The sequence below is a fragment of the Gambusia affinis genome, linkage group LG16, assembly GCF_019740435.1.
Source record: "Gambusia affinis linkage group LG16, SWU_Gaff_1.0, whole genome shotgun sequence".
In the NCBI taxonomy this organism is placed as follows: Eukaryota; Metazoa; Chordata; class Actinopteri; order Cyprinodontiformes; family Poeciliidae; genus Gambusia; species Gambusia affinis.
The window spans coordinates 3,115,386-3,129,796 of NC_057883.1; the positions used below are offsets into that span (position 1 = coordinate 3,115,386).

The window sequence follows — 14,411 nt, forward strand, 5'->3', positions numbered from 1 at the left end:
TTGGTCTTAAATTTCATTCAAAATGGCATTAAAAATGTCTTAAAAAGTTTTACATTTGACTTGCTGGAACCTGCAGAAACCCTGCGTATTTAACCTGAGTCGGAAATTAAGTTAAACAGAAGTAGACTAAGTTGGTGACATCTGAATGTAATGGGTTGCACCACATTTGCTCTATAAAATCAGCTGTAGAGAGTCAGTCTATGGTTGGCTATAGCTGGTTATTCAGTTTTAAATCATAATGTTTTGTCCGATCAGTGTAAATAAGATGCATTCATTTAATGTTTGACTATGAAGTACTTTTTAAAAAAAAGAAAAAGTAAAAAAGTATCATACTTTTTAATGCGTTTATACTGAACATTTGCTACATAGTGTTTTGGGTATTTATTAGTTAGATACAAAGTACTTTAAAACGTCAAACTACCATATATTTCTGTCGACGCAGCACATCGTATGCGTTTGTTGAGATGTTTCATCCTGTCGGCTACGTCTATAAAAATAAATACATCTAACATCTCTAAGTGCCGCTGGGTCCGTGTGAACATCAGTCCATCCGATCCATCCCATTGTTTTGCGGCAGCAGCAGCAGCAGCTGGGCTTGTTTACTCTTTGAGTGTGCTGAGTCAGCCTGACACGCTGAGGCTTACTGGGCCCAAAGCCTGAGTACTTCACTGCACCACAGTAGGCTGATGTGTGCTGGGGTAAAAAAAAAAAAAACGAATGTAAACCCACACTGAGGCACTGCATCGATGGATGGAAGGATGGGTGTGGCTTCGTGTTAGCAGCGGCTGTGGCCACGGCGGCGGCCTCTCACCCACAAACCCTGCTTGCTGGAATCCAGAGAAACCCAAAGAGTTGAACCTGAGAAAGAAACAAAACTAGATAAAACATGAAGCTAAGCTCACATTTCTGAAACCTACTTATATTCCCCAGTTTCCCAACGGGTGATTGTATGATGCGTCTATGATGTGATTTGATGATTCTGATGGTGGAGTTGCTTGTTTCACAGTTGGTGACTGAGTGATGTTTATATGAAATAAGGCATTTTGAATTTCCCTGTTGCTTAAATGCAAGCCAGGAGCTTATAGTCAGTTTATTATGGCCTTCAGATTTCCATCCTGGCCTGTGTAAAGCTGCAGTATGCAAGTTTAACAAAAAAAAAGGTTTTTCCTTATTTGTTAAAACTTTCATGTTGTGACAGTATGAGACAGATAATGTGAAAATCTTGATCTCCTCCACCTTCTACCTGAGTTTCGAAAAAACATGCACCACTCCTGGTCAGAAACAATCAATCAGAGCCAGGAGGAGGGGCTTAGCGCTGTCAATCAATCTCATGTACTCATGAAACAACTTACCGTTACAGGAAAACTGCTTATCAACCGTCATCCGTGGCCATGCTAACTAACCCTGGCGTTCGTGGCAGGCTGTGTTGTGGTGAACCAGCTGGAGCGTAGCATAGAACAAGAGGGAGAAGATGAGTATGGGAGTGATTGACAGCACTAAGACCCTCCTCCAGGCTCTGACTGGTTGTTTCTCACTGAGTGGTGTATTTCTGCAGTTAGCACTGGGATGAAGGCAAAAGAGCTGATAAAAAAAAATTCACAAATTATCTTTCTCATAACATACCATCATTGTGGTAGTTTTGATAAATATGTCAAATATACATATATTTTACCTAAAAGTTACTTAGTGCAGCTTTAAGGAAACCAGTGAGGCTATTGCTATGTTTCAGTCTGCTGTTAGATTTCATTGTGGGTTCATCCAGAAAAAAATAGCTTCCTACTGCATTCATTAATACAGAGATATGGATAGCTTTGTTCATTTCTGACACAGTGGTTTCCCCAGCAATAGTAACATAAACCTGGGCTAAGGCCTTTCTCAGTCCTTAGTGGTGCCAGTCCATTGGTTCCCTGTAGATGAAGCTGAACTGGGCGAACCCAGTACAGGAGGTTGAAGTGTGATGCTGCAGACCTGCACGCTCCAACAGCGTACATGAAATATAAGCTACTCTCTCAATCTTGTAACTGAGACGTTCCTGTCCGTTTCCAGAAACCGTCGTTCCTCACTGAAACACACTCTTTTTGCACAGGGATCAGTTTGCTTCAAAACACACAGCCGCAAAGACACTGCAACAACAAACACTGGAAAACTGCATCTTTTGTTTTCTTATTCTTTTTTTCCTTTTTTGAATGTGCACTGTCATCCTGACTCTAAATGGAAACGTGTCGTGTTGTGAAGTGACCACCAGAGGGCAAACTTGGCTTCTATTTCATACCCGACATTAGGCAAAAAGAAAGAAGAAATATTCTAGCCCCCACCTGTGACTTTTCGAACTATAGTTTCATGTGATCAAATATATGTATTGTGATTTTTTTATTAGTATTTTATTTTTTTATTTTTGCTTGGGATTCTACGTTATGTAACCTATAAATACTTCAGATTAATGTAGAAGCATTAGCCGGTCTGGGGGCAGATAATGATGGGGAACATCTGCCTGTCAGACCAAATAAAACTCTGTGGGTGGGAAAGTGAAGCATTTCTATAAGCACACATAATTTTAGGATAAACTCCTTGTTAATGCGTGGCTGGTCACACAGTACAACACTTTATATCAGCAGTCAGCAGAACTGAAGGGAGATAATCATGCTCTGTGTCTATACAGGAGTTCCATAAGGATCTATTCTTGGTCCTTTGTTGTTTATGATCGATGTGATATCAAGGATCTGTCTTTTGCGTGCTGTACCTGCAACACACAGAAAATAAAAATGTACAAGATGGATTATTGCAATTCTTGACAGCCAGGAAAATCAAAAATCTGCAGTTAAAAGTTTCCACCAAAGCCTGGAGAGCTGGATCAGCTGAGCGGTATTGTGATTTACAACTGTCACTGTGTGATTGTCCAGGAGGAGTGAAAGCTGCGAATAGGTGACTAAATGCAATCTGCTGGGTTTGCATAGATAGAAACCTGTTTTATTTTTTTTACCTATTTGAGTAATGAACTGAATTGTAAATATTGAATGTGAATAGAGGCAGCTAAGATGCATATGTGCTCTATTATTCTCCCACATACTGTATAATTTACCAACCAAACACTTGTGCTTACGATTGAAGCCTGGGCTTTATGCAAGACATTAAAGTGTATGTGGCTACATGCTAAGAATTCATTCCCTATAACTTTTAACTATTTAGCCAATATCTTGAGACATTGCTTCAATAAGTCCATATAATGTTCTTTATTTATGTTGCCATCCATATTGTGCAGCGCACCAGTCCCTCTTTCAGTAAAATACCAACGCCTCCTGCCACCCCTACTTCTATAGTTAAGATGGAGCGCCACGGCTCACAAGCGTCCCCCAGTGGCCCATGGAGGCACATATCTCGTTTGACTGAGGATAATAACACTTTACTAGCTACTGCTAGCATTTTCACAATGCATATTAAATATGCACCAAAACTCATTTATCTCTTGGTAACAAAACTGATCTCCTTCCTGGTCAGTTTGATGATTTTTATATTCTTCCATATATTTGCATGAACAGCACCTTCATGCATGTTGTAGCCAGCTCAAGCATTGTGAATTAACCTACCAAATCCTTACAAAGTCGTGTCGTCATCTTCTGATGACGACATTTTTTTTAATGTGCTTTATTATTATTATGGAATTCTGAAAATAAAAACTATTTTGCTTTTCAATTAACAATGAACTAGTAAATCACGTTTGTTCACACACAAAATCAGTTTGCGGGTATTTTTATTGTATTACTGGAGGGGGAAAAATCTATAAAATATTCTACAAAAATACATAAAAGAATTGTAATATTATTCAGCGAAAACACTTCCTTCTGTGACATTTACACCATGATCAGCTTCAAAATACAGCTTTTTCTTTACAGATTAATGTGACTTCATGTATGCTATAATAAATAATGGAACAACTTCGGGGTTTATTGTGTTCAGACTAGGTAAACGGAAAGCAGATTATTTTTTTATTTATAATTATTATTATTTTTCATAAGCTACAATCGAGCTGTATTATACTGAACGTGGGGAGCAAAAAAAAAAAAAGTTGTTGGAGCTCCTCGCCCATCTCATGTCACGTGATTGGTCGCTGGTCTGAGTCTGGGCAAAAAAACAAGCTCCAACTCCCGCTGACGTAAAAACTGCTTCCTTCCTCCTCCTCCTCTTGTTTTTCCCTCCCTGCCCTCCGCACCTCCTCCTCCGTCATCTAGTTCGCTGTCAGGATACATTAAGCTCATATGCCTGTAGTATTCAGCGAGGGCAGAGAATGGCCAAGGAGAATGGGGGGGAAAAAACAGTCCCTGCTTTTGAGTGCTTTACATAACACTGTCTCCGGTTTCTCTACGGTGAGGAAGAAGCTTAAACAGCAACAAAAAAAAAAAAGCTCCGCGCAAATAAACATGTTCGTTTCAGTAGTAAGGCACATTTTCCACAAGAGACGAGGAGGGAGGAGGTTACTTTGGTCGGAGAGCATAGAGCTGAGTTAGAAAAAAAAATAAAAAAAAATAAAGCAAAAAAAAAAAAAACGTCTGTGCCAAACGGCTTATGGCTCTGGGGAGCGAAGCGCAGGTCAAGCAGGAATGTCCAGGTAAACTAGCAACAAACGCGAGGTAGAAGAGCAAACTACGGCGGCGTATTAGGGCCAATTTAGATAGAAAAAAGGAGTAAATTCCCGAAGAAAACGCCCCCTCAGAAATTGATATTAAGCCCAAATTTCTGAGTTTTTTTCTCAGACATTTTTGATTTTTCGAACTCAAGAGATTTATGAGGGTTTTTTTTTTCTAAATGAATTATAGAAATCTTTTTTTCTGAAATTTTTTGACATTTCAAACTCGGATATTTCTTAGAGTAATCTCAGAATTTCTGAGTTTTTTTTCTCAGAAATCTACTCCTACTTTTTCTCCCTTATATTTGCAAAGACGTTAATATGCAGTAGTAGCAAACTACAGATAGTGAAGATCGAGACCGTGATTCGCTCCCTGGGTTCCCGTTTCAGGTAGAAACGACTACAAAACTATTAAAAAACCCCCATCCCACCGCTGGAATACAAAAAGCACAAGGCCTTAAGAGTACATAGACCTAAACGTTGTAATTTACAATTTTAGGACATGGCGAAGTTTCCTATTGTCAATCACAGCTGGGATTACATTTTTCTCTAAAAAAATGTAAAAAGTTCATGATTTCGCTGCTTGTATGTAATGCTGGATTTCCCCAAAACACAAGCTGCCATAACAATAACTGGTAGATTTGTGTCAACAGCAGCCATTGTACCAAGAGACCAAAACAAACTAACATTATAAGCTAAACTTACACTCACACAATAAGCTCGCACATTTACCGCAGTTTGAGGCCGGTTTATCAGTCATAAATAAAAAATAACATTAGATTAAAACATTCCAACAAGCCCAATATTTCACCTTTTACATACCGAAGAAGAAAAATTCTTCTTATTTTTGATGCAAGAAAATAAACATTTTTAAAAAATTACATCTGGATTTTGTTCCGACCACATAATTGTAGTAAAATACTCAACAACACAGCTGCAACTTATTTTTTTCCAAAAAGGCTCAAGTTGGTGTAGTATATGGAAGTCCGAAAGTACCACAACTAAAATAATAAATAAATTAAGTGACAAGTGTAATAAATTCAGACGCCAATATATTATTTGTGAAATATAGTTTAAAAAAATGTAAAAAGTGCATATGTTTTTATAGTTTTTGTTTTTGCTATTTTATACAACAGCAATTTAGAAACTCTACTACTATTAGTATGTTTAGCTGGTGTGCAGGTTGACCAATCAGATGCAAAGGTTTATTTGATTAGCATCACAGATTAAATTATGCATTTGATGCACTGGGAGCGTTAATATAAATAAATTAAAAGTGCATATTAATATAATTATTCAAGTTCATTGTATGTTTAAAAAATCTTTCAGATGATGTTTCTATTTTCAATTGGATTTTTAACATGACATAGATAAACAATAATGAAGTATTATTATTATTATTATTATTATTATTTTTTTTTTTTTTTTATTGTGGCGCTTTTGGCATTCCATAAAAAGAAAGCTTTCAGTCCCATAACTAAGAGGAAAGTCAGGCCTTTGCCCTCCTGGCTGGATGAAGCACAGCCTCTTGAGTAACTGAAGGGACTTTAATTAATTATCAACCCAGATCTGATCTGACAGACTGAGTGACGCAGCTTCCATGGCGCTCGGGTTCCTTCCTCCACAGCTGTCGTTTGACACACAGAGCTTCACTACAGCAGCTCTCCGAAAAGTTACGCTTTGACTGAGTGAAGGAACACAAACATGGCATAGTCTTTGGTGCGCCTCACTGCTAAAACAATCCGTTGTTAAGGCAAAGAGCTCCTGGTCCACTTCTGAAAGCGGAAACAGGAGCTTTGCTACAAGGAGTCTGACTTCACGGATAGTATCACCTATAAATCTGCTGATCTCAAATCAAAAACCTGACACAGAGTCCAAAACGTTAAAATGTTTCCGATCAAAACTGTACTGCAGAGCGTAACAGAGCCTGGATCCCTCCCCCACTTGTTTCTGAACACCGCCCTACTGTTGGCTAAAAGAAGGCTACTGCATTTTCCACCACTTGAAAAACAAAAGAAAACAAAAACATTTCAGATTTTCAAAAATAGTTCCAGTCACGTAAAACTTGAACAATCAACATGTGGAAACATAAAGGAGCGTCACAAACGCATAAAACTGGTATTTCTGTTCAACGTTAATATACTGTGAGACTCTCATATAAGCCAACGCCTATATGTACATAAATAATCATATCAGAGATGCACTGATCCCACATTAATATCCATATCGGTTCAAATATTGAAAACAATTGTAGATTGGCTATCAGGGACAATGTGCCCAATCAATAAAGGCAGATCTACTCAGTCAAATTCTATGTTTGCTGCTTTATTATTTATTTTACATTATATTTAGAAATCCTAATTGCTCTTTCTGAACCATTTTAAAGAAGGTTTGCTGCAGTTGGTTTCTACATGTTCGACTAAAATAGTCAACCTGTTGTTTTTATCAGCTGTTCCACGCCTAATTACATTCACTGAACAAATGTTTTTCCATAATTGACCAAGCTAGTGAAGCTATTGGTGTATTTCAGTGAGTTGTACCGGTGCAGAGTTAGCAAATGCATTTGTAATTCAGCCCATTTTATGTCTGTGTTTAAAAAAGCAAAACATTTTAAGTCAGTTCAGCTGTTTCTCTGCATCGGATCAGAGCTAAACCTTAGATATCAGTATCGATATCGGCATTGTTATCGGTTGTGAAAAAAGTGGATCAGTGCATCTACAATTCATCTGCAAATTATACTGAAGTTGTGATAAATATTTCTTGTCTACTTTGAGGCACAAGCAATAAGTGCATATGTGGTTCCTCGTTAACGAGGGATGAGCGTCATTCAGCTTCATGTCTGCACATGTTCAGAGTGTGAAATGTCCAGAATCCAGAACCTTCACACCCCTGATCAACCGCCTGCGCCTGACGATGTCATGGAGATCAGGACTTCACCAGAATCTCCATGATGTGGTCCAGTTCATTCAAGTCCAGCAGACACGACTGGAGGCTTCCCACCGAGGAACACAGCTTCACGTCGTCGTCGGGCCAGAAGGACACGCTGACCGGCCACAGGGAGCCAGCCGCCCAGGCGGACGGCAGTTCCGAAGTCTCGTACATGGATGTGTCAATGTCCTCGAAGATATCGTCCAGGGCAAGGTCACTTAGATAGCCCATGGCGCTTCCCGCATCGCTAAAGGTGTGACCGATGGCGTTGGGCGGGGGTTTCTGTAGATCAGTGGGTACGGTGTCTGTCGGTTCAGGGGACGGCGGGGGCGACAGGTTTTCCGTGTCTCCCTCCGTGCAGCCGGGGCACGTGACCGACTCGTCATCCCTAAAGTCGTCCCTGAGGAGGTGCGCGTCAGGGCTCACGCCGCCGAGCCGCACATCCGTCCCATCGCTCCGCATCTCCTCCTGGATCTGCCTGAGCGTGTTGATGAGGAGCACGGAGCGCCGCAGACTGAGCTCCACGCCGGCCTGGTACTGCTGCAGCTTCTCCAGGCAGAGGCTGAGCACCAGCTGCCGCTGTTCCACGTGACCGGCGTTGGTTCTGGACCGTCTGTCCCCTCTGTCCTCCTCTGACTCCTCCAACGCTGCACCCGGCCTTTTGTCCTCCATCGCTGTGGTGTTGGGGAGCTGCTCGGCCTCCGGAACCTCCAGGCTGCTCCACTTCCGCTTAACACCTCGACCCAACATTGACCTGCAGCGATTCATAGAGACATCATCAGGGACAAAGCATTTGAACAACTTGCTGACTGGAGGTGCGCCGATAAATCAGCCTCGATTCCCTGAAACCGATCCTATCTACCTCGGTAAAGGTCTGAAAATCAACCACTGTCCTCTTTTGCTGCGAGAGAGACTGGCAGATCGACACACCAGGTCTGCATGTTTGCAGTCAGCAATAGTCAACCCACTGTTGACAACTCAGCAACTTTATTTCAATATTTACCATTGTTTCAGACACAAAAGTCAGTTACTGCCAAAATCGGATCTGACAGGTCCGGCATTTTAAGGATCAGCGATCGGCCAGAAAAATCCAATCGGTCCACCTCTAATGCTAACACGTCATCATATCTGCACCCAGACAGCTAAACATTAATATGTCTACCTTCTCAAGGCCAAAATTCAAATTCATTTCAAATTAAAAAATACTTCATTGGGGGGCGTGCTGTGGTGGCGCAGGGGATAGCGTGACCCACGTTTGGAGGCCTTGAGTCTTCGGTGGGGCCGTCGCAGGTTCGATTCCTAAACCCTGTGATAATATTTGCCGCATTTCTTCCACCCTTCCTGTCAGCCTACTTTCATATAAATGACACTAGAGCCCACAAAAATGACTCCCTGGAGGGGAGAAAAAAAATTCATTGGTCCCAAAGGATAAGTAAATATTGTCATGACTCATATTAATTCAAAATTTCTTCAAAGAGTTATCGTAGATAAAATGGCACAAGTTTAGTTTTTCTGCTGCGAAAGGCTGCTGTGGTTTCTGAGGTTTTCCTATGTGAAATGTTCAGTAGTTTAAAACATCCTGTCAAAAAATGTGCTTCATTAGCAGTTCCATTCTTCAGTGTTCTGCTAAAATTTGAATTTTGACCACCATACCTTTAATCATCAAAAAGGTGTTTTGCGCTCGTAAGAGGTTGCTTACGGCTCTTGCCAAAAAGAGTTTGTGCGCCAAAAGGGAGATGGAAACACGTTAGCTAAATAAGTTCTGATGTAGCAAACTGTCCCATCCACTGCTGGCTTTGTGCCTTACCAGAGGCATGAAACTCCAAACTTCCAGCTTGGAGGTGGGGACGGTGAGGCTGGACTGGCTGGCTGGAGGCACTCCAGGCTGGGTTGGGAGTGGTGGAACGCTCCCATCCACTGGTGGTGGTGAACGGCTCGGAAACATTTCAGGGTCCAAACCTCCAGCTTGGAGGGGAAGAACTCTCTCCATATTTGAGAGGATGTGTGGTTCAATCCTGAAACTTGCAACCTCTACATCTTATTTATTACAGCCACATGTAGCGTCAACGTCTAACAAAATTGCGCTTTGCGTAGCCTCGTTGATTTGTTCCAAACCAGTAGAAGCACACTTAATTCAAATTTCTTTTTAACATAGTAACTGAGACTGAAGTGAAGGTTATCCTCCCTACATTAAAAACATTGAACCAAAGTTTCAGTAGAATAGATTTTGGCCCATAGCGATCTTTCTTTCTTTTCTTTTTTTTTTTGGTCTGAAAAGTTGCAAAATATAGCAACAAAGTCACTAAGTTGGCAACAGTGGGGTGACTGTTGTTAAAGCTGCAGTATGCAACTTTATAAAAAAATATGTTTCATACATATTTTTTTAAAACTGTCACTATGTTTTGACAGTATAATGTAAGACACATAATCAAGCTCCTCTGCCTTCTCCCAGTGCTAACTACAGAAATAACCAATCAGAGCCAGGAGGAGGGTGTTAGCTCTGACAATCGCTGTTGTGTAAGCGCTACCCACACCTTCCCCCTTGCTCTCTGCTACTCTACTGTGTCTTCCTGATAGCAGAGCCTGCCATGAATGCTCAGACTAGTTAGCATGGCCACCGATGACAGCGGACAAACAGTTGTCCTTGGTCTTTAAGTTGTTTCTTCACCATTAGCTCATTGAGCAGCCTGTGTGTGGCGTTGATTGACAGCCCTAAGACCCTCCTCCTGGCTCTGATTGGTTGTTTTTCACTGTGCATTTCTGCAAAGGCAGTAGCTGCTGAGGGAGGAGATGGATTTTTTCCCCCACAGATTATAAGTCTTTCTCATATTAAACTGTCACGACAGGCTGACAGCTTTAACAAAATATGCCTGCACACACGCATGAGCAGACGTGACCTCCTGTGCAGGTCTGTCAGTGGAAGAGCAACAAGGGACGGTGACTGATTCCTGGACCTTTGCAGATAGTTTGGTGGATAAAATCGGTTTCACGTAGCATTGGTTGATTGTTGATCACCCAATAAATTAAGAAAATCAGAGCCCATTTATCGGTGCGCAGCTTGCAGGACGGCTCAGATCAAAGCATTTCCAGGTGTTAAAATGGCCCAATCAAAGTCTAGACCTGAACCCAGTTGAGGATCTACGACAAGATCGGAAATTTGATCTGTACAGTCTCTAAATGTGCAGTTATAATGTCAACATTATTCAGCTTTATTATTTACAAGAAGGAAAAAAAACTGATCATCCTTTTCCTTTCATTTCATAATTACGCATTGCTTCCTGTCGGTCTGTCACATAAAATCCCAACAGAAGAAGTTTTTATGTGAAAATAAAAAAAGTTCAAGTGATAAATGTGATGTGGATGTGAAGGCTCCACTGATGAGATTCAGTGGGCACAAACTTTGAGCTCTGCGTCCAGCTTACGTAAGAGTCCCAACCAAACACATTACAGTCTGTCTTTTAAATCGGAGGCGCTCTTGCTAATGTGCAAACATCTGACCTGCTGCTGCTTCTACTGTACACGAGCCACGGGTGAACAAACTGTACCGGTGGCGGGGCTGGACGTGTGCGTCTCCTCCATGCAAGACGTGTTGCTGAGAACATTTGAAAGATTGTGACTCACTGTCAGACACCCTGCAGGCTAACAGACTTTACTCATCCTTCAGTTATCCACGGTTCTCCCTCAGTTCATTTGCTTTTACAAATTACACGGAGCTCCCCCTGGAAGAGACTTTGGCGCCCCAAACCCCAAAGATTCACGTTTCTATTGGCTGATTTGATTATTATTATTAATAATAATAATAATAATAATAATAATAATAATAATAATAATAATAATAATAATAATAATAATAATAATAATAAACGAAAGTGGAAAAAAAGGAAGCATGGTATTTAAAACACTATTTGCACCACCTGTAAATGAGTCCAGTTTGGTCTGCAGCCCGTTTCTTTCTGCCTAGAACGCAGTGAGAACACAGCTGACCCCTTCCCCACTTTAGTGAGAACACATTGGTACCCCTTGAAATTCAAGTTTAAAAAAAAACAGCAAAAAATAATGACTCTTTAAATATAACTACCTTACGTGCCCTTGACACTCTTCATGTGCCGTACAAATCCGTCGTGTCCTGGGCTCCTTTTCGTTCCGCCGCGGCGATTCGCTACTACCGAGATCCGGAGTGTGAGGAATGTGCAGTCCATCCCCAGTAGCGGGGGAGGGGGCGGAGCTTCGGGGAGTGGGCCGCGGGACACCGGGACTCACGGGCGGAGGAGACTGACTCGCTCATACGTCTGACAAGCCTCCGCCTCCGCCACTCACGGGGCAGCGAATGTGAGGCGGCTCGTGAAGCTGGGAGGACTGCTGATGCCTTCAGGGTCCGCCCGGAAATAATATAATTCATGTCGGGCCACACGTGTGCGGTCTCAGACATTGTTTTTTTTTTGGTTTTTTTATCTTTACATTGTTAAATACTTTTTGTTTTTAGATCTCTAGACAATCTATAAAACCATATTATCAAAATTATTAATTTAATTTAAGAAATACACTCAAACATTTGCGTCCCAAATCGGTTCACTAAGAAATTACCGCGTTGGAAATATGCAGAAGGTACCAGAATTCTGCAGTGAGCACCTGAACGCAGCATTTTAAAGAGACAGATGACTCAGAATGGAAGAGGAAGGACGTGACCGGAATAACAGGAAAAGGCACTCACCAAATAAGGCAATTCTGGTTCATCACATTTTCACCTCTGCTATTCCCTCCTCGTTAGGTTCTCTGATCTATCGCTTGAGTATAAGCTGTTGCCTATTTTACTTTTGTAAGGAAATACATACATTTGAAAGCCTGAACATCACAGCAGCTCTGGTATTTTGGGTTTCTTTCCAGTTCAATAATATGACAGAAATGAGAAGTTAGCAAGAACAAGACAAATATATCTCACTTTTATTTATGTCAGGGTCATTCAAGTCATTAAATATTGGTTGGATTTTGTTGCAAAAACAAAAATAGCATTAAAAAATACTTTTCGATCTCTGCTTATTCAAATTTCTACATTTTAACCAAATGTGTGACCAGAGGTGGGCAGAGTACGCAAAAAGAAAAATGTACTCAAGTAAAAGTGACACTACTTCAACATATGTTTACTCAAGTATGAGTAAAAAGGTATTTGGTTAAAATAAATAAATAAATAAATAAAGTCTACTCTAGTAATGTCAATCATTTCATGTTTAAAAATTACATCATCAGATGAACCAAAATATAAAGTTTAGTGGAAAGTTTGATTTTCCAAAGACCAAAAAGACAATAAGTCATATAAGCAATACAAAATGACAAAATCATGCACAATCTTTTTGTTTTTTTTGTTTTTTTTGTTTTTCCAAAATCAGTTTCTTCCACCATAAAACTTATGAAACTTTAACAAAAACTGCACGTGTGTACCTGTGTTGATCTGACCATGTTTTTTTTTTCATTCAGCATGTGTCCAGAACATGTGGGGTCTGCAGAGATGTTAGCTGCCGTTTTCCTGACGCTGGACCAGAACAGTTCAGAATATGTCTTGATTTTTTGTTTTTTATTTTTATTTTTTTATTTTAAAGCAGATAAAGGAAACAAAATGGGTGCAGGAAATGACCTCAAACGCTTCAAAATGGCACTATAATAAAAGACCTGAAAGATTTGGAAGAAAATGTAAAATACTCCAATATAAAATACTGGATGGAAGGAGAGCCACAGACTGAATTGGTTATCAGAGCAGGTTTATACATAGTGACTACTCTAATAATAACATGTCAAGTTTATGACACCGAGCTTTAAGCAAGATAACTTGTAAAATGTCTAAAGGAGTACAATGTAACAGTTATTAAAAGTACTTTATTTTTGCTCTGCACATTAGTAAGAACCAAGCTTTACTTAATGAGTGATTTTATAATTAGCCCTTTGCTTCAACATTCCTGATTAGGACATTTGTTAGCTGTCTGTGAGGAGTTATTAATTGTGCCCTGGTGCAAGACCTACTGTTTGGTATTTGGTTACACAAACCTTGGTGTGTAACGTCTCAGGGTCTACTCAGTTCGCTTGAACGGGCCGAGCCAGAAGCGGACTTTGGGTTATTTTTGTTTGTTTTGTTTTTTCATTTGTTGCGGTTTGCGTTCACATTGAAGCTGTGGAAACGGAATCGCAGCACCCGGAGCTGGAAAACCTCTGCCCTGCTGTCAGGAGCGGCTCCTCCTCATGAACACACAAAAGCCCAACTTTCAAACTAGTCTTCTAGATATAGAATAGATTTTTCTTTAAAGAATGCAGATGCAGCCTTTTACTGACGAGCCTGGTAATCCCTTTCCTCCATTTTCTGAGGCGTGGGATCAAATTTCTTTGTTTTTCGAGCTCTGCTCCGAACGTGTGCGTGGAACTGACCACCGTAAAGATTTTTATGCTTATTTATTCTGTCGTTTTGAGCACAACTGGATGTGACTGCAGGCCTTGTGTAAATTTAGGGATAAGACCAAGTGCTTCCAGATATCCCAGCGCTTTGTTCTGCTGCGATTTGGTGTTTTTCCTCACACTGCCTTTTTTTTTTTTTTTCTCTTTTTGCTGACTCATCAAGAGGCCTTTTATCTGTTTCTGCACCCAGATAGCAAATCCAAGCGAACGAAGGCACATGTAATTTCATGAACAAATGTGCTTTTTCAGTGCCGAGGGATGCTGATGTAACTTCCTTCCGACGTCTTCCCGGTTTCAGAGCGGTGAGGTCTCGGGTCTCTCACCTGTACCGTGAACGTGTGGAGCTGTGAGTGAGCAGGTCAGCCGTCTGCTCAGTTGATCCTCTGCATATCTCGTGCAGCATGTCATAGTCCGACATCACGTG

At 40.8% G+C, this 14,411-nt stretch overlaps 1 protein-coding gene across 2 annotated transcripts; it reads right to left on the reverse strand.

The window, feature by feature from the left end:
* Nucleotides 1-5,448: 5,448 nt before the first annotated feature.
* Nucleotides 5,449-11,828, reverse strand: LOC122846151 (SERTA domain-containing protein 2-like). Of its 2 annotated transcripts, none has more exons than XM_044142940.1 (2): nucleotides 11,628-11,828; nucleotides 5,449-8,303 (listed from the first exon to the last, which is right to left on the reverse strand). In XM_044142940.1, the coding sequence occupies exon 2, from the start codon at nucleotides 8,297-8,299 to the stop codon at nucleotides 7,547-7,549; it is 753 nt and encodes a 250-aa protein (XP_043998875.1). In that variant the 5' UTR covers nucleotides 8,300-8,303; nucleotides 11,628-11,828; the 3' UTR covers nucleotides 5,449-7,546. The 2 variants fall into 2 exon arrangements, with proteins under 2 accessions (XP_043998875.1, XP_043998874.1); XM_044142939.1 differs by lacking the exon at nucleotides 11,628-11,828 and adding an exon at nucleotides 9,357-11,296.
* Between the last annotated feature and the right edge of the window lie 2,583 nt (nucleotides 11,829-14,411).